At 37.6% G+C, this 22339-nt stretch overlaps 1 protein-coding gene and 1 long non-coding RNA gene across 4 annotated transcripts in view; one reads left to right on the top strand and one right to left on the bottom strand.

Annotated features, from left to right (window-relative positions):
• UBQLN1 (ubiquilin 1) overlaps nucleotides 1-22339 on the bottom strand; it is a 49833-nt gene that overhangs the window by 1326 nt on the left and 26168 nt on the right. The window contains exons 3-11 of one of the 3 annotated variants that reach the window (XM_040620205.1): nucleotides 19322-19437; nucleotides 14626-14888; nucleotides 14007-14165; nucleotides 13594-13828; nucleotides 8393-8535; nucleotides 5421-5504; nucleotides 4075-4190; nucleotides 3654-3822; nucleotides 25-2022 (exon numbers count right to left, since the gene is read on the bottom strand). In XM_040620205.1, coding sequence (XP_040476139.1) covers nucleotides 1870-2022; nucleotides 3654-3822; nucleotides 4075-4190; nucleotides 5421-5504; nucleotides 8393-8535; nucleotides 13594-13828; nucleotides 14007-14165; nucleotides 14626-14888; nucleotides 19322-19437 — 1438 coding nt within the window. In that variant the 3' untranslated portion in view covers nucleotides 25-1869. Of the gene's footprint in view, nucleotides 1-24; nucleotides 2023-3653; nucleotides 3823-4074; nucleotides 4191-5420; nucleotides 5505-8392; nucleotides 8536-13593; nucleotides 13829-14006; nucleotides 14166-14625; nucleotides 14889-19321; nucleotides 19438-22339 lie in introns of those variants that run through there. The other 2 variants (XM_040620207.1, XM_040620206.1) reach the window with 2 other exon arrangements.
• LOC121100109 lies at nucleotides 3754-11538 on the top strand. The gene is made up of 3 exons (XR_005831828.1): nucleotides 3754-3889; nucleotides 10799-10965; nucleotides 11312-11538. It is a non-coding gene; the product is annotated as an uncharacterized LOC121100109 (long non-coding RNA).

Genomic DNA, 22339 nt, shown 5'->3' with positions numbered 1-22339 from the left:
AAAAGAGTCAAGACAAACCAAGTGTAAAAGCTAGAGATTTATTGTTATTTTGTGATTAATAAATTGTCAAATTGGTTATGACACTATCCCACACTGTATACCACCATTCGCCTGTACAAAAGGTTTTGAACCAGACTGAGGCATAAGGCAGAGAGAGCAAAGACACATGAATATCATCCTTAACAACCTCCTCTAGTCATGCCTCCACCTTGACCATCACTCATGTTTTCCTCCTGGGGAAAGTGTCAGAACAGTGCACGGGCTGGTGGGCAACCTGGCCTCTTGACCTTTTTTAATAGCAAGCAACTTACGGAAGTAATGGAATTCAACTTGTATTTCCCTTGATTTTATTGGTCTGAACTCATTTTAGATTACTTAAACATTTTAATTTCCTGTAACTGTACATGAGAGAATATAACGACCTAAGAGAATACTGAACCAGAGTCAGCCAAATATATTACTGACCCCAAAGTTATGTTTTAATTGGTCCTAAAGGAATGTACCACACCCCAACAGTTTGAGAGTTAGGCAAACAGAACTTCTTTGGGGAGGGAAGAAAAAGGCTGCAGAACAGCCAAACGTACTCAACATTGTTAAAACGGCTCTTTGTTTTTCACCCCTGAATGATACCTCTTTACTACACTATATGCACAGAAATCCTAACAGAATCTTGGTTGCCAGTATTATTTAGGCTGGCCCAATCCAGGAGAGATTCCCCCCCACCCCCGCCCCCAGTTCCCCTTCTCTGAGGCTCTGAAAAGCACAATATTTAACTATTTCTTAATAGAACTACCAAAACACTTCAGAAACAAGTGGCTCACAAATCATTTTAAATTCATGTATTGCCTGTGCATGAGAAAACTGATAAACCCAAAAGATAGTTCTATTTTTATATGGCAATTAAAAATAACTGAAACATCAAGACACTTTCAGTGAAAGCAACATTTCAATTACAAACTGTAATGCCTGTTGAACTACCTATGGGAGAAGCTGAAAAGTCCTAGGCAAATGCACTTTTGGGTTATAGTACAGTGCTCCTTCAGTCTGCACAAAGATGAAGGTAATTTACAGTCAATCTGTGAATGTTGAGACAATGTTACATTATGTCGTCTGTACAATTAAACGTCCTTAGATAACCAGAATCAGCTTTTCTACTATATTTTCAACAAACCTGACTAACCGGCACTTTTGCTGAGAGATGTTTATCAAAGATGCTGTAAGATTCTACACAATTAGGAAATACTCAGCTTTAAAATATTTCCTTATCTTCACTTTTTTGGTTACAGGTGCTTTGCTCAGATAATCTATTGCAGTTTGTTTCGAGAAATGCAATCCCAACTGTGCATACTACACTGTATACAAATAAAGCAAAAACTGTCAGTAGTATAAATCTTACAGCATTTTGTTCGCAAAAATACATGCCAAAGTCACAATAAGCAATATTGTACCACAAATTATAGAGCGCAAATGATCTGCTTCTTTTTAATGCTTTTATTCTACATAAATTACTACCATAGGCTAATGTTTAAAAAGCAAATAAATTGGACAGATGCAGGACAAAAATCTGTTCACCCAACTATAAAAGGTGATGGTTTTTTTAAAAATTACAATAAATGCAGAAGTGTCTGATGCATGCAGTAGCCTTAAATGAAAAAGCATTGATTCCCACTGTTTAAAAAAAACAAAACAAAACAAAAAACACCGAGAAACCCACACATCTTACTGCACTCCACCTTAAAATGCATCATATTGGGTTTGTTTATAACAGCACAGAATTCCAAGAGTCAAAATGAAATAAAGCGGGTATTTTAAAGATTTAAGAGCCGTTATCAAAAATAAATTACATTTTTTCAAGATACAGAAATGCTGCTATGATGGCTGGGAGCCCAGTAACCTTTCAATAGCGGCATTGATATCGCCTCCTGTTGCTATTAGCGCTTGCAAGTTTGCTTCACGGTTCAAAAATCCCATTGCACTGAGCTGTTCCAGTTGTTGCTGAAATCTGACTTCTGGATTCTGTAGCTGTTAAAGGGGGAAAAAAAAAACACTAACCAAAATTCTAAGGAAAATCGGTCTCACACCTAGATAACCTCTAGAAAGTTTTAACCTCTTGTTACAAATACGCTGGTCTAAGCTATAAAAGCACTGGCCTCTCTGGAAACATAGTCAACATATTTAGAAGTTCATTAGCACTTAACTTTGTTATTTTAAATAATCTAATTTATACTTAATCTTGGTCAAATAGAACGCAAAACTCTGCTTTTAAAAAAAATTGCTTTGGGGGTGATCACTGGGTGGCTCAGTCGGTTAAGCATCTGGTCATGACATCAGGGTCATGATATCAAGCCCAGAGTCGCAGCGGGGAGTCTGCTTGGGATTCTCTCTCCCCATCTCCCTCTGCCCCTCCCTCTGCTTGCCCACGCACTCTCTCTCTCTCTCAAAAATAAATAAACAAAATCTTTGGAAAAAATAGCTTCATAAACCTCATCCGTTACATGTTAGATATATTTAAGAAACTGATGAAAATGCAGGAAACTTAAAAGTCTATATGCAAATAGTTCAGAACTAATGATTTATTTCGTAGTTATTGACCAACTAGGTAAATATAAAAGCCAGTGTTCTCATGTACAAAATTCTAAAGTTCAAATGAGGCTCAGAATGTGCATTCAATTTCTGCGCTGGCCAGTCAAGTCTTCAGGAGAGTTCCAGTTCTAGGCCCACAGAATATACTCCTGACAATTCAGCTGCATCAAATCTTTCTCCAGAAATGAAGTTAAGACAAAAATACATACATAATCAATCAATCCTGGCCAATCTGATAATGAGGCCTGCAGATTGTTCAACTTAGGTAACAATTCTGTCAAATACCTAAAATCTTCTTTTCTTATTAATTCCATGAATATTATTAATTCCATGAATATTATACTGAGCCAGAAGCTATGATAGTATTGGGAATACAAATACTTGTACAGGATAAAACCCCGCCCTATTTATTATATTTAATAAGGCTTAAAGTCAGAAAGTATGCTCATTTTTTGCCATGCAGAATTACAGGGGCAATCTACCATAACAGGTTTGACTGGCTATCATCTTCGTACAATGGCAGATTCTTAGTAAAGCTAATAAATGTTTCCAGATGTAAGAACATTATTAGAAGTCCACATTTTTAAGCCATATTTGTGAGGTTTATATATGTAACACAAGTTACCACAGGAAGTAGTAATGGGCAGGGAGAGAGGATTTTTTTTAAGTCAAAATACAAGGACTAGACAGAACCGTAGTTGTAGTTGTTCAGGAGGTATTTGGGATAATCAAGTTTCTATTCCTCCTTGACAAACCTTTATAAAACACAACATATTGCAAATAATCTCTAAAGAGGGACTCTAAAAGACGCATTTTTAAAGGCAACTTCCAAATAAGGCAAAGTTGTAGCATTTCTTCCCTACAACTGTTTCTTTCAGTGTCTAATAGTACACCAAAGTCAACAATTTTTGTAATGCCTGTTTTATAAGATTGTGCTTTTCATTATACTCTAAACCCTGAAGGATTGCCTCTTTCTTTTCTTCCTTTCCCTCTTTCTTTTTTCGGTTGTTTGTGGAAATTTCTGAATTTCCAACAAGGAACACAAAATGTGAGCAGACAAGAATCTTTACCTGAGGATTTACTCCAGCCAGAGCCTGCAGCATCTGCTGGATAAACTGCTGGTGTCCCGGCTCAGTGGTGCCCGGCGTGGGACTCGAGTTGTCACTAGGTGTGGCATTAGAACCGTTGCTTCCTGAAGAGCCTCCAGTGCTTCCTAATGCCCCCAGGCCAGGAGTAAACCTAGGGAAGCACAAATTGGTAATAAACCTAAGCTCCTGCAATAGGAGGCCAGGCCAGGCCTCTGATGGTAAGTCAGTTACATTTTAACATAGTATTAGCTGTTATCTTCTTAAAATGAACATTTTTAACTTTGAAAACTCGGTCTTGAAAACAATCTCAACAAAAATAGGCAGAATGATATTTAAGTATGAAATGCTCAGAAAGAAGTAGTAACCACTATGCACTTTCATAGTCGTCCCCAAATAAGCCTACCCTGGGATGAGGCCGGGGGCTTCCGTTGCTAATGTCTGCAAACCCTGCTGAATCTGTAACAGGGCCTGCATTGCTCTAGGATTTGACATTGCCGATAACGTATCAGGATTCTGCATCTAAGGAAGAAAGAAAACAGGTGGTTAACAAGGGAATTAAAATCAGTGAACGTAAAATTTAAATGTTTCTTTGCTATGTTTCTCGAGAAAATCTAAAACCTTACTCCCAGACACTGGTAGTCCAGAATTTCTTTCCCCGGATAAACACAAGCACCTCCTCGACAGCAAACCCAGTGTGCAAATTGTTAACCGACCTCCTCCCAAGTCCATCATGAAAGCCATTTTTCATAACGAAAGACAATCAGGAGCTACTGTGGAAGCCATAATTGTTCCCGTTCTCCAACAGAAGATAGAAGTGTTATGCCTAAGAGACAACCTCCACCTGCACAATTTATGTAACATGGTAACATATGGTAAAAGTCACATATTCCTCCCGACCGAGCGTTATCTGTTGCCGATTAAACAATTTTATCAGTAAGATACACTCTAAAACAATAGTTCCAAATTTGAAGTTAATACGTGTGTCCTGAGTTCAGTTTCACTACTTCCAAATATACACCACCTGACTGACCAAAAAAGATATGCTAACATTAACATCATTACAATAGGATCAAGGACAATAACTAACCTTGGATAATGGTTTACAGGCCCAGGAATCATTTGTATAATATTTAAAAGCCCTAGAACTACCAGTTTCAGAACACCAAGACTGACTCCTCTTTTGTCTTTTTAAATAATAAAATACCATTCCAATCTCAAGTATTTTTTTAATAATAAAACCTTCCTTGTAGGACAACACTGACAATTTTAATCATTACTAATTCCGAGTTTGAGGAAATGAGATCTACCCCTCAAAAAAGAGACATTCCATTAATTTGTAGGAATTACAACATTACAAAGAAACCGAACCTGTAAAATAGAACAGGGTAGGTCCTTCCTATTACTCGAGATTAGTTAAACCATAAAGCATAACATGACACAATGAAGCACTTCGAAGTTAGTAAAGTGAAAGGAAATGGTTTATGGTATTAACGAAGCATTCAAAATCCTAAATCCTCAAAAGCAAAAACAAAATGGTCCTTTCCTCAGAAAGTTTAAGAAATATAAGCAAAAGGTCAGCAGTGAAATGGGGCTCAGTTAAGATCAAGCTGAATTCTCTGCGAATTGACAGCATAATCAAACTAACTTCTATAGTTTGCTATCAGCCAGAGAAGAGCAAGGAAAATGTTTATCATCAAACTTTTTCAAGCAAATCATTACCGAAGATAGCTAGCATCTTTTCTTACTCACTTGTTGGAGAAAAGTTGGGAGCTGTTGTCTCATTTGTTCTTGAAGCTGAGGATTTCCAGCAAATAGGGGATTATTCAGCATCATCTATGGGGCAAGTGTTCAAACAATTTTAACTGGAAATATCTGAAACAAGTAATGTACCTTGTTTAATAGTCTATCTTCCCCCAAGTGCCTAACCTGGCACTTATAGGGAGGAAGATAGAACATGAATCAAGAAGGAGAAGGGAAGATACTGTCCCCAAGAGGGATCTCCAGAAAAAAAAAAAAAACCTAAAACTAAAAACGAGGCATCTTCTCTCTCAATGAGAATGGTGATTATGATAATGACATGCAATATCCTAAAAAATAAAAACAATCATTTTCTTAGGATTTTCCTTGAGCAAAGGTGAATATTTGCCCTTAAAAGAAAAATGGGGGTAACGGGCATTCAGGAGGATACATGTGCTACTACACTGACAGAATAAACATAAGCCTCAATATGTGAAATGATACATGGCTTGCTCAGACACCTCAGCACACAAGTGGCAAGCACAGAGAAAAATCCAGATCTGGAACCACTATATCTATCTACCTGCCTACTGCAAAACAGCAAGTATTAGGTCCAGAAAAATAACACTGCAGAACAGCAACCACCGTGCCAGAGAAATGGAGCTGCTAGGTGAAAATCAGCCCAGGACTAGCAACAACACATCTCTGGGGCAAGTATTAAAATGTGTTAAGACCTGAAACATGTAAATCCATTTGAGAACACCAAGATTAGCCTCTGGATTTCACCTCACTAGCACCAGAGATGAGAAAAGTGGCATGCCTCCTAACGTTCACACAGGTGTTAAGAATTAAAGTCAGGGTCCATATTAACGTTAATACCTGAAAATAAGATTATGATACACTATCAACATAACCAGAAACTAATGTTCACAGCTTTGAAAAAGACGAAAGTTTCACTTTCCCCACAAGGAGTGAAAAGTCAACTGACAATGATTTACTCATCACCTATTTACCAGTCCAAAGTCTGGAGGGTAAAGTAAAATGAGCCTTGCCCTTGAGTAGTTAACCATATTGGAGAGCACTTAATTATATGTACACACTAGAAGTAGAAAGAATTCTACTTTCTCTCCTTTGTCTATTGTTACAAAGTGGATTATGTAGTTAATTTCAACAAAATAACAAAGTAGGAGGAAGTCAGTGTTTTATGGATATACAAGAAGTTTCAAAGTGAACAATAAATTCACAGTAAATAAAATAATACCAACTTGAGATCAACAAACCCGCTTCTTTATTGGCTCCAGTAAATACTTTTTATTATGAACAGATTAATAAAGTTACCACATTTATCTTTCAGGATTCATGTCATTTGAGACAGCATGGCATCTTAAACTGATTCATTCTTTCTCAGAAAAGCATTATCTCACTTAAGATATTTCTCCTAACTTACGTGACTATGCAACAATACAGTTCATATACTCAGACTTTTTTGAATATCTAAAAATCAAAATCAGAATAGAGAAACTACAGACTTTAATTTGCTAATAATCAGAATACACTGTAAACATTTCTACTGTCTACACTAAGACACCCATATCTAGCCTTCTTTGTTAACATTCTGCTTTAGAGTGAAAACACAACGTATCAAAATGCTCAAGTCACTTTGTAATGTTGCTACTTCAATAAATGGCTGGGAATGTGCTTATTAAAGTCAAAAGTTTTAAATGAGATGCACATTCAGTGCTAATTAATCAAACAGACATTTAAAAGCATACAAATATGATCACTCAACATACTTATTTTCCACATTTATTTTAGACAAAAGTGCTATGATCACAGTAAGTTCACCATTTAATACTAATAATAACTCAGGTAATTTTTATGTGAATAGAACATGACTATACAAAAATTCACCTAAAAACTTGTTCTTTCTTTCCAATTCCACAAATACTAAGAGGGCAGAAGTTATTGCTGAGGATTATAATGCAAAGATATCTGCTATATAACTTGAATCAATATGGTTCCAAACTTTAGAAAAATAAAAACCATTTTGTTTGACATAATGAAGAAAGAAAAGTGATTAACTTTAAAAGCCTTTAGAATTTTGGAATGAGAATACACTATAAAGGAAAATATTTATAATCCCTAACACTTTACAGAAGTCATTTTTAATACCCAGCAAATATGAACTATAACAGATGATCAAGGTTATTTAATACTCCCCAAGGTTTTTCAAGCCCAGTTGTTCTTAACCTAGGGGCACATCAGAATCACCCAGGGAACTTCAGAGATAGGGGAAATGCAACGTAATTACACCAAAATCTCTCAGGATGGAGAGATTTTTTTTAACTTTAAAGCTCCCAAAGGGATCCCAAATGTTCAGCCAGGGTTGAGATCCACTAACTCCCTTAGTTAGGGTCTCTTCAAAACAAGTTAGAAAAAGAATAAATTAATAAAATACCATTATACTAACTTTGGTGGGGGGGAGATCTATAATGGAAAGAATGAGAACACTGTTCCCACAAGATCTCCCTCTGCCTTTAAGAAATGATTTCAGGCTATTTTATAACTGCTATTTTGAACATGACTATTACTCAAAATCTATGTGATCTAATAAATAGAAGTATTCCAAGAAATGTATTAACACTGTATTTAATCACTTCCAAGATTAACATTTCACTAAAGAATGTATCTTCCAAAGGGAGAGTAATCCAAAACTTTGTATTCATTTCTAAATCAACATATGTAGATACAAAGTAAACCTACACTTCTTTCTAGCCAATAAATAGCAGAGATGAAACTGTTTTAATTATATAGGAAGAATTAGTTTACTGCAAAGAAACAAAGTGTCCAAAATATTGGCGATGTAGTTTACCGACTTTCTAGCAGGTAACACAACACAACCCAAATATGCCAAAATCACAATTATCTGATTAGGCTGTTTCAATTCACACTGCACAGTCCTTTTTAATAAATTACAAACTCACCTGTGCAGCAAGGTCAGGGTTCTGACTTAGTGACTGCATCATGCTTCTCATGTAGGGGGCAGACAACATGTTTTGCATAAGTTGTGGGTTTTCAGTTATTTGTTGCAACAAGCTCTGCATTCCTGGTGTGTTGAACATACTAGCTGAAAGTTTGTTAAAAAAAAAAAAAAAAGACACTGTATCAAGGAAAAGACAAAAGTAAAAGCTTCGAAATACAATATATACCACATGTCATTTTCAGAACTGCAGATGAGCATACATATTACTAATCAACTGAACCAAGAAAGAATTTTAAAACTAAGATCTCCAAAACTGCACACTCAACATATACCAGTAAAGGAGGGCTTACGATGTTGAACATTCTGGTTACACTTGCAATAAAACCATATCTAATGGAAAGGCTAGGTTCTGAAGTCAATTTGAGAAGCAAAAATTAGATACAGTCAAAATTACTATTGAAAAATCCCATATATAGAGTAAGTCTGGGCCAACGTTTCTTCTAGGACTGTTTAATTAGAACAATCACGTCCAGCATTTGCTATGCTCATGCTTGAAGTAAGCGCTCATACCCAGGAAACCACAGATGCAGCCTCCATCCCATTCAGTACTGACACTCACTCAGCAAAATAGCAGGCACATTTAACATTTCAGAGCAGAGACTAAGAACAGTGACAAGGACCGGATTACCTGGTTCAAATCTAATCTAACTAAACTTGGGCAAGTTATTTGGCCTCTTCATACTTCCAGTTTCCCCATCTGTCAAATGGAATAAATAGTATCTACTGCACAGGGCAGGTTGTGACAAATTAATGTACAACTATGCTTGTCACTTTTTTTTTTTTTTTTTTTTTTTTGCTGAGAGCTATAGCTAATCGAATTCAACTTTCTTTGAAAACTAATTTGCTCAACACATAACCAGATTTTCACTTGCTGACTAGATATACTCAACTTCAAATATATTCTCAAACTCATTATACGCAAACTTTAACTCATTAGTTTTTTCATTTCCCTTCTGCTCTCATTCCATCCAGTGTTAATTTTATCAGGCTTAAAACATCTGACACTTCCCATTAATCCTTCTAGTTTATTTTAATTCTGCTGGGGGTTTTGGGATAAGCATTCTTTTTTTCCCTATTTTCTCAAGTTGTTTCAATTAGGTTACTTTCCACATCCTAGAGTCTAAGAATATTCTAACACAAGTGTTGACAAACATAGCCTACAGAGCAAATATGGCCCACGACCTGTTTTCGTACAACTCACAAGCTGAAAATGGTTTTACAGTTTTGAATGGTTAAAGAAACAAAAATATTTTGTGAAATTTGAAAACTATATGCAATTCAAACTTCAGTGTCCATAAACAACATTTTCTTGGAATACAGTCATGCTCAGGCGTTCGTGGTCTACGACTGCTTGTGTACCACAAAAGCCAAGCGGTTCCAACGGAGGCTGTGCACGGCCCTATCCTACCGCTACAGACCCAGACCGCTGCTCAGCGTGCCATACGTTACGTGTGGTGCTGTAGCATGTTGTTATTTTATTTCTTTTTTTTAAACTACCAGAACATACCAATCACATAAGAACAAGAAGAAAAAGGGAAAGTTGGACTATAAATATGGTGCATTTAAGGCACAACGGAGCATGGATTATTTTATCAAATAAGATGGTAAAGCACTGTATTTTTATGCAATGACAAGGAGGGAATACAATATACTTCAACATTGCTAGACTAAGCACTGATCACAGTATTCCCAACTCACAGGCAAGCAACAGTCAGGAAAACACAAAATTTAAAATGCAGCCATGTCATCACAGCCAGATTTCTTTACAAAAATAAAAAAATGAAAATAAGGCTACAACCAGTTAAGTTTCCAAGTGGCTCATTTGTTAGCCAAAAAGAAAAGTATATACTAGTGGTGATTAATTGGCATGCTTAATGAAATCTTGATTGCGGCAGCCAAATATAAATGTGTCCAGAGAAAATAAACACGTTTAAGCCTATTAGCCTTTCAAGGAGAATGGTTTCTCAAGAGTTAAGAACACTGGGCTCCCAGAATTAATATTCAATTAAAAAACAATGCAAATTATTCTGAGTGGTATTCCTTTGTTTTTAGTGAGTTGACAGATGTTACTGCTCAGTTCTTGTTTGAGAAGTCAATGCCAAGTTTAAAGTTACTGAAAAATTAAGCCTTTATAAACAGTCTGCATAGAACTACAAGCAAAACTACTGTTTCAAAGTCGAGAAAATACGATTTTGATGCAACCTGAAATAGAATCAGCTAAGATGTGCGTATCTGAAGATGAAAACGTATGTGGAGGACTAGAAGGATTACTTAGACAAACACAGAAAGCTTATAAAAAAATATAACGTATTTAAAAACTATGGTTATTCATTGTCTTATTCATTAGCAGGTACTCTGGAAAATATTTTGAACTGTCATGTTATTCAACCGTAGAAGTATCAATGGTGAACACCATTTCACTCTTGTAAACTTCGTCAGTCAATTCCAAGAATTTTTGTCAGAAATATCCTGACTTGTCCAACCACACAGAAGCAGTGTGATGGCTTAGCAGAGGTAAAGTTTTTGTTTTGTAAGAGGTAAAGTTTAACTTCAAATTTTATTTTAGCTAAAGGCTAAGACTGAAATTCTGAACCACTTAACCACCACTACCAAATACCCAAATGACTTTGGAAATTACCTTTTGCTAGAGACTTGGTAATGTTTCCCAATGAATTCTACCCATAATTATAAGGCAAACAGCATGCAAACATGTGAAACTCATACTGTGGTAACGTGATTTTGACAATGACAGAAATCGTTTAAATGACAACGTCAAGGTGCTTTATACATTCTCTTGCTGTCAAAAGTTAAAACAAGATTCTCCACTCCCATAAATTTACAGGGTTTTTTTTTTTTTTAGTTCACACTGCTGTTTCAGCACCATGTTTTGGACCTCAATACGAGTGTAAAGAAAATTTCCACGTTTCAAAAGTCACTTAACTGTGTAAGTGAGGTCCTACCACCTAACCTTCAATTGGAAGTGATCAATCTGCAATGACATGTTAGAAGCAAAGAAGAATCTAACAGAATCCTATAAATGCTTCCAACTGGTGATAAGGTTATTAAAATCATATACTTTTGGAATGAGTACATACTTAAGTAAAATCTCATTACATATCACACGAATAGATGAACAATTTGATTTTGACAACAGGAAACACTGTGAATATCAATTAGGCAAATGTCATCCCTAAAAAAGAAATCCTATCATTAGTAGGTACATATGAAAAAGTATTACACTCTATTATATTTTTACTTATTGTAATGTGTTTTCTCTCATAATATTCTCGCTTTGCTCTTGACATGCAAGGCCTAAGCATTACCCGTCCCCTTGCAGGAAAAATTTGTTGACTTCTGCTCTAGATTTCCTCACAACTAGAGTAAGTGCTTACAGGGCAAAAGAAGAGTCAAGGGTTTTATCTTTACAAGTACATGTGTGTATGTATGTGTGTATGTAACTGTGAACAGTTGAGTAAAAATCACAATAGTGTACAGCATGCTAACAAATTGTTAGGCCAGCAGAATCCATTCCCTTTTGCTGTTTTTGTTCTCCTTTGATGTAAACAATAACACGATATCTTAAAGTATCAAGCCATTAAGTAAAAAAATCCGAATAAAAAGTCACAAAACTGATTTTCTGACAAAAGCTGTTACTGTAGATAACCATGTTATAGTTAAAAAAAAACAAACAATTCACCTATCAGGAGATCTGATTAAATCTTTGTTCTGTCTGCTCTAAGATCTTTGAAATGTAAATAAAGTATCTCTTTCAAAAGACAGTTTAAGAATCAAATAAGCAGTAAGTAAAATACAGAACGGATAATTTTTCCCCTAATTTAAAAATGGTATTACTTCGGATGTGAACTAGACCACTACGGTGCTCATCTGGGAATATATACAAACACTGAATCATTACATTGTACACCTGAAACTAACACTATGTCAAATGTAGTTCAATTATTTAAAATGGCAATACTTCAATTTTTATAAAATCTTTATTATACTCAAAAACTTCATCATGCCCACTATAGTCTATAAAGAATATATACTACAGTGACCACCAATGACTTCCCATTATGACTTCTCTCAGTAATGACCTTTTTAAAAATTCCTCATCCAGCACCTCACCTTTCCACTTCCTCTGCCAAACACCAGCCATCTTTTTTTTTTTTTTTAAGATTTTATTTATTTATTCGACAGAGATAGAGACAGCCAGCGAGAGAGGGAACACAAGCAGGGGGAGTGGGAGAGGAAGAAGCAGGCTCATAGCGGAAGAGCCTGATGTGGGGCTCGATCCCATAACGCCGGGATCACACCCTGAGCCGAAGGCAGGCGCTTAACCGCTGTGCCACCCAGGTGCCCCAACACCAGCCATCTCTTAAAGCATATCCAGTCCTTCTCACCTTAGGGAAGTGGTCCCATGCTTTCATTTCTTCTCAATTCCATGCCAAGCACTAGAACTAACATCATCACTCTAGCTACAGATTTTAGACCTAATTCTTAGCATCTGAATAGCTGACAAAAGGACTTCCATTTATTGAGTCTAGTCTACAGAGAAATGATCAAAAGTAAATTCCAGAATCTCCAGCAGCTTTATACAAACCTAGATCTTAAAGCCACTGTAGAAAGTCTGATCCATGAGGTCTGAGGTTAGGACCTAGGAATCTGATTTTTAACAAACCTGGCAGGTACTCTGATACAGCTCATTCAGCCCTGCTCTCAAGACTGGAGTTTGAGAATCCACTGATCTAGAATAGAAACTAGACTAAAGCCAAGAAACACATGCTCCAGAAGGAAGTCCACAGGTAACTGTACTCTCTCTGCACTTCAGTTTTCCTAGTATTGAAATGAGATGACCACCCACTTGTCCATAAGATGGGTTTTGGGAGAAGTGGGTGGTCATCTCATCAGTAACCCTTTCCACTATAATGCACACAAGTGATTAATACTAATCACTACATATTTAAAACTTCTATTTAAAAACTTGCAACATGAAAAGATAATTCATAAAATTTACTTCTCTCTCTCTCTCACACACACACACACACACACACGCACAAAGATTAACAGCATAAAAGTGTTTTCATTATTCAAATAAGTGAGGATAACGAAGAAAAACAGTGTGAGTTGTAATGAGCCTACCTCCTACTCCAGGCCCCAAATTGGGCGCAGATGAGCTCTGCCCAGAAGTGCCACTGGCAGCACCACCACCAGTGCCCCCCACAGCGCTGGTGGTCCCACTGGAAGCTGATGAACTCTGGGAAGCCTGTGGAGCCCACGGATTGGGTAATGGATCCCTATTTTCCGTACGGGAAGGTTGACTACCTTCACCTGAGGATGTATTGCTCACTAGGGAAGCAAATGGATTACCACCAAACTGTAACAAAAGACACAAAAATCATAAAGAATAAGGTTTTGTTTTAAATAACAGATATGGAACTCTTTTTTAAATGAAAACTGTATTCCCCATATAAAGGTACCCTTCAATCACACACATACACGCGTCAAGACAGGAGCTACCCTCTGGCCTAAGCCTTAGGGGCCTGCGCTATCACCTGTTCCTGTGCAGCACTCAGCATTGGTTCCTGAATATCCGTGTACATGCGCCGTAAAGCATTATATCCGCCTGGGATGCTTTCTAGGTTACTCAAGGCTCGGTCCTGGTTTCTCATCATTTCCTGCATCATTGCTGGATTCCTGGCAAGTTCCAATGTCTACGAAAAGATATCCATATAAAAAGGCACGGAAATACACACGAATTAATTTAGCTATTAACCACCACAGCTGATTAGTTCACAAGTTTTCTAACTATGAATTAGCAGTCTTCAATAATTAAATCGGAAACTTATTTTCAATAATTCCTGCTCAATGTCACCTCAATGTAACATTCAAGTAACACCAAGAAAGAAGCACTCTGTTGTGAATGAACGCCCATCTCTTAGATCGGATTCTTTTTGTTTCTTAAATGTGCAAACTAAATGATCTTTAAAATATAGCAGAAAATTCAAATTTCAAACAGTACAAATTAGTGTGTTGTTGAGTTTTCCTGAACAGATATCAGGATTTCTTTTTGTAGCCTAGCCATCTATAAAAGGCAAGCTCCTAAAGCATAGAAAATTAAGAACTAAGTATATAATTCTTTAGCTAAATGAGCTGAAAGAACTTTCCACATACTTGTCTCATAATATCTGGATTATTCAGCATATGACTAATTTCTGGGTTTCTCTGAATCAACTGCTGCATTTGTGGATTGGCCATAATTAACTGCCTCATCAGGTCAGGATTTGAGAGCATGCTCTGGACAAAGGGATTCTCCATAATCTGGACCATCATTTCAGGATTGGACATAAGTTGCCGCTGCATCTGGCTTTGTAGTTCAGAGAAGTTGGTAGTATTCAAACCCAAGCTACTCAGACCTGCAAGCCCTCCAAGGCCACCTAAGAAGATAAAGAAAAGACACATAAATGAAAGTCAGAAATTTTATCATTAACATGACTGTGCTGAAGTGTGAAAATGCAAAAATACTGACTCGATAGTCCCATTACGGAAAACCACTTTTTTTTTTTTTTTTAAGATTTTATTTATTTGAGAGAGAGAGAGCAGGAGAGAGAGAGAATGCACAGGCAGGGGGGAGGGGAAGAGGAAGAGGGAGAAGCAGGCTCCCCACTGAGCAGGGAGCCTGATGCAGGACTCGATCCCAGGACCCTGGGATCATGACCTGAGCTGAAGGCAGACACTTGATGGGCTGAGCCACCCAGGCGCCCTGGAAAACCATTTTAAAGCACACAGAATTCATATTACTTTTAAAAATACATATGTGATTTCTGTAATTAATATTAGCCAAAATTCCATTCATCTTGATATTTAAGTTTAAATAATAAAACCAACTAAAATATGTATTTCCTGGACACCTGGGTGGCTCAGTCAGTTAAGCATCTGCCTTTGGTGCAGGTCATGATCCCAGGGCCCTGGGATCGAGTCCCGAATCGGGCTCCTTGCTCAGTGAGGAGCCTGCTTCTCCCTCTGCCTGCTGCTCCTCCTGCTTGTGCTCTATCTCTGACAAATAAATAAATAAAATCTTTAAAAAAATATTTTTTAAATATGTGTTTCCGATGTGTGGCATAATGCAATATATTTTTGGTCTTCGTCCCAGATTCCTGGCACAGACCTCCTAAAAGCCTTAGAATTTCCAGAGTGAAGGAAGTGTCTTTTGTTCTACGTTACAAGCCCCTTTAGATCACACTTCATTTATGCCAATTAATTACTTAGTGTGGAGTACCTAGATAGCCTCAGGATGGGTGATCACCAAAAAGACCAAGTGGCAAAAGAGTGGGTACTTCTAGCCCTACCCACCAACCTCCAGGCGGAGGAAAAGAGAGCTATATTGGAGACTGAGCTCTGTAAAAACTCTTGGGCAATGAGATCCAGAAAACTTCCATGTTAGCAAACACTTCCAGGGCAGGGGAACTCTGCACTCTCCCACGCCCCCATTTCTTGCCCTATGCTTCTCTTCCATTTGTTTATTTCAAAAGTGTAACCTTTATAATAAACTGGTAAATGTAAGTAGTGTTTTCCTGAATTTTGTGAGCCGTTCTAGCAAATTATCAAACAGGGAGGGGACCTGTGGGGACCCCCCCCCCAATTTATAGCCCACAGGTCAAAACACATGGTCCAGTATCTAGACTGGTATCTGAAGGAGAGGCAGTCTTGGGGACTGAAGGACACTTTTAAACCTATGGGATCGGACACCAGCTCCAGGTAGGTACTGTCAGAACTGAACTGAGACACCCTAGAATACGCCCACTCAAAGAAGAGAGAAAAAATATGTACTGGACTATACTTCTAAATAATCTCTCTCCAGAAGACTAGTTTAAGTTCAGAAAGTAGAATTCACCTGTAAACTCTGGTTAGAACAGAGCTGCTGCCGATCAAGGAGAGAAAAGGCCAGGACATACAATGAAAACAGACGTCTTCTGGGAGGAATTAAGTCATGGAAAAACCTAACAGATCCAAGATGACTGAGTGATTATCATAAAATGTTAACTGTAAAAATTACATAACCAAATGCATTCATTCAAGAAGTAACAACAGGGAATAACTGCATAGAGAAGAGGTATGGAAAGAGATTTAGTGGGGAAGAAGCAGTAGTTTAAAGGGCAAGAGAAGCATTTTTGCATTTGTTTTCCTTATTTACTGAGCACTTTCTAATAGGCCGGGAACTATGCTACACACGTAGAGAATAACATGACAAGAAACAAGTACTAAATATAGAACTCAATTTAGTGGGAAAGACCGACATGGAAAATACAGAATAAGTACTCTAACAGAAACAGTCACAAGATACTATGGTCATAGATAGTACCTAAGTGGGATGGCTGCTTTCCATAAGATGACACTTAATGAGTATAGAGAATGAACAGGCTGGCAAGAAATGGGAAGGATTCGGAAGAAAGATGTAATACTAAACACAACAAACATTATACACAAAAAGCATAGAGATAAATACGACTATTGATGTGTTCCTGAAATCACAAAAAGTTCAGTCTGAATGGAAGGGCAGAGAGCAGTGCTCACCAAACATTCCACATGCAATCTTTTATTTCTTTTGCATTTGGACAGGCCCATGTGACTAGTTATGACCAAAGGACTGCAAGAAATGTTTCACTTCTGGCCAAAATACAGAAGGTCCAGCTTGAGACTCTTGGCTATATCTTCTCCCATGTCCCAAGTGGTGTAGTTACAAGTTGGAAGGATTCCATAAGCCTGAATCTCTGAGGACTGACCATGTAGATGGGGGCATCACTGAAGAATGAAGGAAAGCTTTGGAGCAAGAAATTAGGCTTTGTGGTTAAGCTACTGAGTTTGGTTATCTATTACCAAAAGATAGATAACCTAATAAAACTTGAGCTGTGTTAAGAAATGAGAATGGAGAGGCAGACAAAAGCTAAACCATAAAGTCTTGATAGATTTTAAGCAGAACAGTCACTTCAGATGTTCTTATTCTAATAACAGTGTGGAAATGACTCACAGTAAACATTACAGATTTTTAAAAGTTGAGGAACTGCATCAAGGAAGTAACAACAGAAGAGGTATGGAGAGACTGAGTGGGGAAGAGGTAGCAGTTTGAGGGGCAAGATTAGAGTCTCTGCACTTGTTTTCCTTTGCTTTCTGAGGAGACACACACACAGGCTAAAGTACTTAGAGAACATCAAGTAATATCAAAGAGGAGAGTTGAACACAAGACATGGAGTTCACAAGTGCTATGGGTTGAGCTACAGGTTTGAGAGTCACCAAGATACAGGAGGAAGATAATGTCACGACAAGAAGAAAGACAAGGAACTACTCTGGGGAACAATACCAATCAGAAGAAAGGAAACCCATAAATGAGACAGAAAAAAATAGTCAGAAAATTAACCAGGGAAAAACAATAAAAGGAGTTACAGGAAGAAAATTTCGAGGACAGACTAGTAAGCATTGAGAGAGACTGAATTAAAACAAAAATGTGTCCACTAAATTCAGCAAGCCAAGAGGTCAATGGTGACCTTACCGAATAAATTTTCAATGAAGTGATGGGGGAAAAAACAGAGCACAGCAAACTTAGTGAACGGGAAATACAGACAGAAAAAGGAAAATGCTCTTTCCAAAGACAGCTAAGAAGAGAAGCAAAGGAAAGGGGGGTGGTGGGATTCCATAGCTTTTATACATGGGACAGGCCTTCGCGAGAAGAGGCACCAAAAAGCAAACCTAATTATATAGGGTAAATGGAATAAATGATGAAGAAAAGCAAATGAGATAGGAGGGGATAGAAATGAGACTGGAAATGAAGGAAATGGAGAGATGTATGGCCTCAGACAAATTAACTAAAAGCTTGTCTGGGCTTCAATTTCTTTGCCTATAAAATGAGGGAAGAGGGAAGAGATCTACTTCGACAATACCTTCCATGACTCTGAACATTAAATCACTTCATTCTAATCTCTCTGGATTGTTCATGCCAGTAATTCTGCCATCTAAAACTTGCCAAAAGAGACACATTTACACTAGGATCATTCTAGAAAACAAGAGCAGCAAAAATGTGAAGGTTTAAAAAAAAAAAAAGAAGGAAAGAAAGAAAAGAAAATGTGAATCGCTGCCATGCCCTAAGAGGTTTCCAACATAGTTGGCACAGTAGAACTAAATTACTAAAAAACTTTTTCTGGAAGGAAGGAAAGGTATGATCCTTGATATGTGAAAACTGTACATATTTTTTAAAATGTCTTTTCAAAGTACTATTATACCACTTAAGAACTGAAAGAAGCACACCGAACCATTTATCTACACCTAGTTCAGTGTCCGTTAGTTTCAGAATACTCTTACCCCAACAAAGCCTTCCACAGAACCTCAGCATAAAACTGATAGAAGAAAAGTGGTTTGGGCTGATGCAGGAGCTCCTAAGCCAATGGACTTGCTCCTAGGCCCCAGCCCTCCGCTATGTGTTCAAGACACTAATGAAGTCTGAGTCCTTCATTTTACGAATCAGAAAATTACATTCAGGGGGTTAGCTTAGCTTATGAACAACAATTTCCTAATCTTCCTCAGATTCAATGATGTGGTAAGTCAGATCAGATACACACATGCTACATCTCTCTCATTATTTAAAAACAAAATAAGTGCCGCGAATTTATCACTTATTAAATGTAAATGTAAGCTGACCAAGCACATCTATATTCCCAACTACTTCATTAATACCTACAATTAAAGAAGTCAGTTACAGAAGTAATTGTTGTTGTTGTGGAAGTGATTTAATGTTTAAATCTATCATTTTATCCAAAACCACCCTGGGTGAAAAGGAGGTTTTTTTTCCTATCCCTGTAAAATAACTAAAGACACTTACCTAAACCAAAAGGGTTGCTGGTGGCAGAACCCGATGTGGAGTTAGTACTAGGAGCCGATGATGTGGTAACGTTGCTTCCACTGGTACTCGTTTGCTGAGCTGAATGATCCTGAGGCCTAGGAAAAATAACCATATCATGGTGTAAACAGAGAACTAATTATTTTTAAAAGAACCTCTGAAATTCCAGAATTCTCAGAAATCAAAGTGTAAGTTTTCAGACCAACTCAAATTGTCATAAGGTAAATACCCGGAGATAACTAAGCATTAAGAACATAAATATGAAGAAGCATAGCAAACCCCCATACAAGTTAAGCTATACTTCAACTGCCCCCCTCCATAAATATTTCATTACTTTCAATCACAATGATAATGTAAGACAATGGAGAGACAGGTCACCCCACAGAAGAGAAAACAATGACTAGTCACACCCACAAAGCCTGACTATTTAAGCAATTTTTTATTTACCCCCTTCTACGTTCTTGAGGATTGAGGGGGGAAGTTCTACTCAGCCTTTTGAAATTGTTAAAAGTAAAAAATTAAAAAAGTCACCAAAAGCAGGCTAAGAAATCAATACCAGTAATAACTTGTATTGTTTTAATTACTTAATATTATCTTTAGTTAAAAAAAAATAGAGACACTTTATTGGAAACCCCTTCCATCTGATACCAGTTAAGAGTTCTGAGTCTCGGGGCGCCTGGGTGGCACAGCGGTTAAAGCGTCTGCCTTCGGCTCAGGGCGTGATCCCGGCGTTCCGGGTTCGAGCCCCACGTCAGGCTCCTCCTCTATGAGCCTGCTTCTTCCTCTCCCACTCCCCCTGCTTGTGTTCCCTCTCTCACTGGCTGTCTCTATCTCTGTCAAATAAATAAATAAATAATCTTAAAAAAAAAAAAAAAAAGAGTTCTGAGTCTCACTCACTGCTTCTTTCTGTGATTCTAAGATGTGTATTTTTTTCATTATAACATTTCTGAAATCAAGATGTGTCTTACAATTGGTGACAACCAGGCATCAACTGTCATGCCTATGCATATGTATTCTGTAAGACTTCAAGTAAGTGATTATACCAGACACGCTGTGTTTAAGAGCACATAAAATATCTTCAGGAGGGGTGCCTGGGTGATTCAGTCAGTTAAGCATCTGCCTTCGGCTCAGGTCATGATCCCAGGGTCCTGGGATCAAGTCCTTCATCGGGCTCCCTGCTCAGCGGGGAGTCTGCTTCTGCCTCTCCCTCTGCGCCTCTTCCCCTGCCCCACTCATGTTCTCCCTTCTCTCTCTCTAATAAATAAATAAAATATATTTTTTAAATGTCTTCAGGAAGATTTCACCATTAATTGGTACTATAAAGTTACTGTGTATACAGAAAAGCATAGAAACAGAACAGAAGAAATGAATTTTGTATCAGGGAAGCAACTATTTGCCACTGGGGGAAAACCAGCATAAAACTTTGCAGAATGGGTGTCAGTGCCTTGGAAGAAACTCCTGGAGAAAACACTGTAGCAATCTTCTACAAGATGCCGCACCAAAAACTCAACAGTAGAGCTTCATCACATATGCAAAAACACGAATACTTATGATGAAGTCAAAACGTAGTTCAAAAGAATCACTCAATCGGGGCGCCTGCGTGGCACAGCGGTTAAGCGTCTGCCTTCGGCTCAGGGCGTGATCCCGGCGTTACAGGATCGAGCCCCACGTCAGGCTCTTCCTCTATGAGCCTGCTTCTTTGTCTCCCACTCCCCCTGCTTGTGTTCCCTCTCTCGCTGGCTGTCTCTATCTCTGTCGAATAAATAAATAAAATCTTTAAAAAAAAAAAAAAGAATCACTCAATGTCAAGTACTGTTAGGAAGACGTTAACCAATTTATTTCATGTATATTTTCTTTGTATGTATGCATACATACAAAAAGTTCTATGATAAAATACTACATCCAAAAAAGAAGTCTAAAGGAGGTCTTCTACTAAATATAAAATAAAAATTACAAGTGAAAAGAAAACAGTGTGGCAGTATTTTTTATTAGTGATACACAATATAAAGATGTCTCTTAAAAATTGATAATGAGGGGCACCTGGGTGGCTCAGTCAGTTAAGCATCTGCCTTCGGCTCAGGTCATGATCCCAGGGTTCTGGGATCGAGCCCTGCATCTGGCTCCCTGTTCAGTGGGGAACCTGCTTCTTCCTCTACCTCTGCCCCACACCACTTGTGCTCTCTCTCTCAAATAAATAAAATCTTTTAAAAAATTGATAATGAAATATGGCTACTCATTTGTGGTTTGCCAAGGAGATGAGATACCCTTGATCTTGTCCAAAAATCTCCCTAAAACAAAAAGCACAGCTAAAAACATATTAATTTGCTTATTCTATAATTCAAATAACTTAGAATTATGACTTAATTTAGAAATATGACTTAATCCTGATGAACTCCCTAAAATATCAAATGTGTAAGCGTCACCATTACTGAATCACATTTGTTTGTTTTTTAACTTATCAACAACAAATAAATGAATTTTAATACATGTAAATATTAATGGCAGAGAAAGCCATGTAAAACCAAGACTGGTTATTTATTTTTTTTTAGAGATTTTATTTATTTGAGAGAGCTAGAAAGAGAGCGCGCATGAGCGCGCATCCAAGCACATACAGGGGAAGGGGCAAAGGGAGAGGGAGAAGCAGACTCCCCATTGAGCAAGGAAGTCCCACGGGGGTGGGGGTGGGGTGCTCAATCCCACAACCACGAGATCATGACCTGAGCAGAAGGCAGACACTTAACCAACTGAGCCACCCAAGCGCCCCAAGACTGGTTATTTTTTTTAAAAGAAATACAGTTGACTCTTGAACAACACAGGTTTGAACTACAAAGGTCCAATTATACTTGGATTTTTTTCAATAAAGACGGAACAGTACTATAAATGTACTTTCCTTATGATTTTCTTAGTAACATTTTTCTCTAGCTTATAGCATGAAAACAGTATCTAATACACATACAAAATATGTGTTAACCAACTCTTTACATTACCAGCAATCAACAG

The sequence above is a fragment of the Ursus maritimus genome, unplaced genomic scaffold, assembly GCF_017311325.1.
Source record: "Ursus maritimus isolate PB19 unplaced genomic scaffold, ASM1731132v1 scaffold_34, whole genome shotgun sequence".
NCBI lineage: Eukaryota > Metazoa > Chordata > Mammalia > Carnivora > Ursidae > Ursus > Ursus maritimus.
This window is presented reverse-complemented; position numbering and strand designations above follow the sequence as displayed.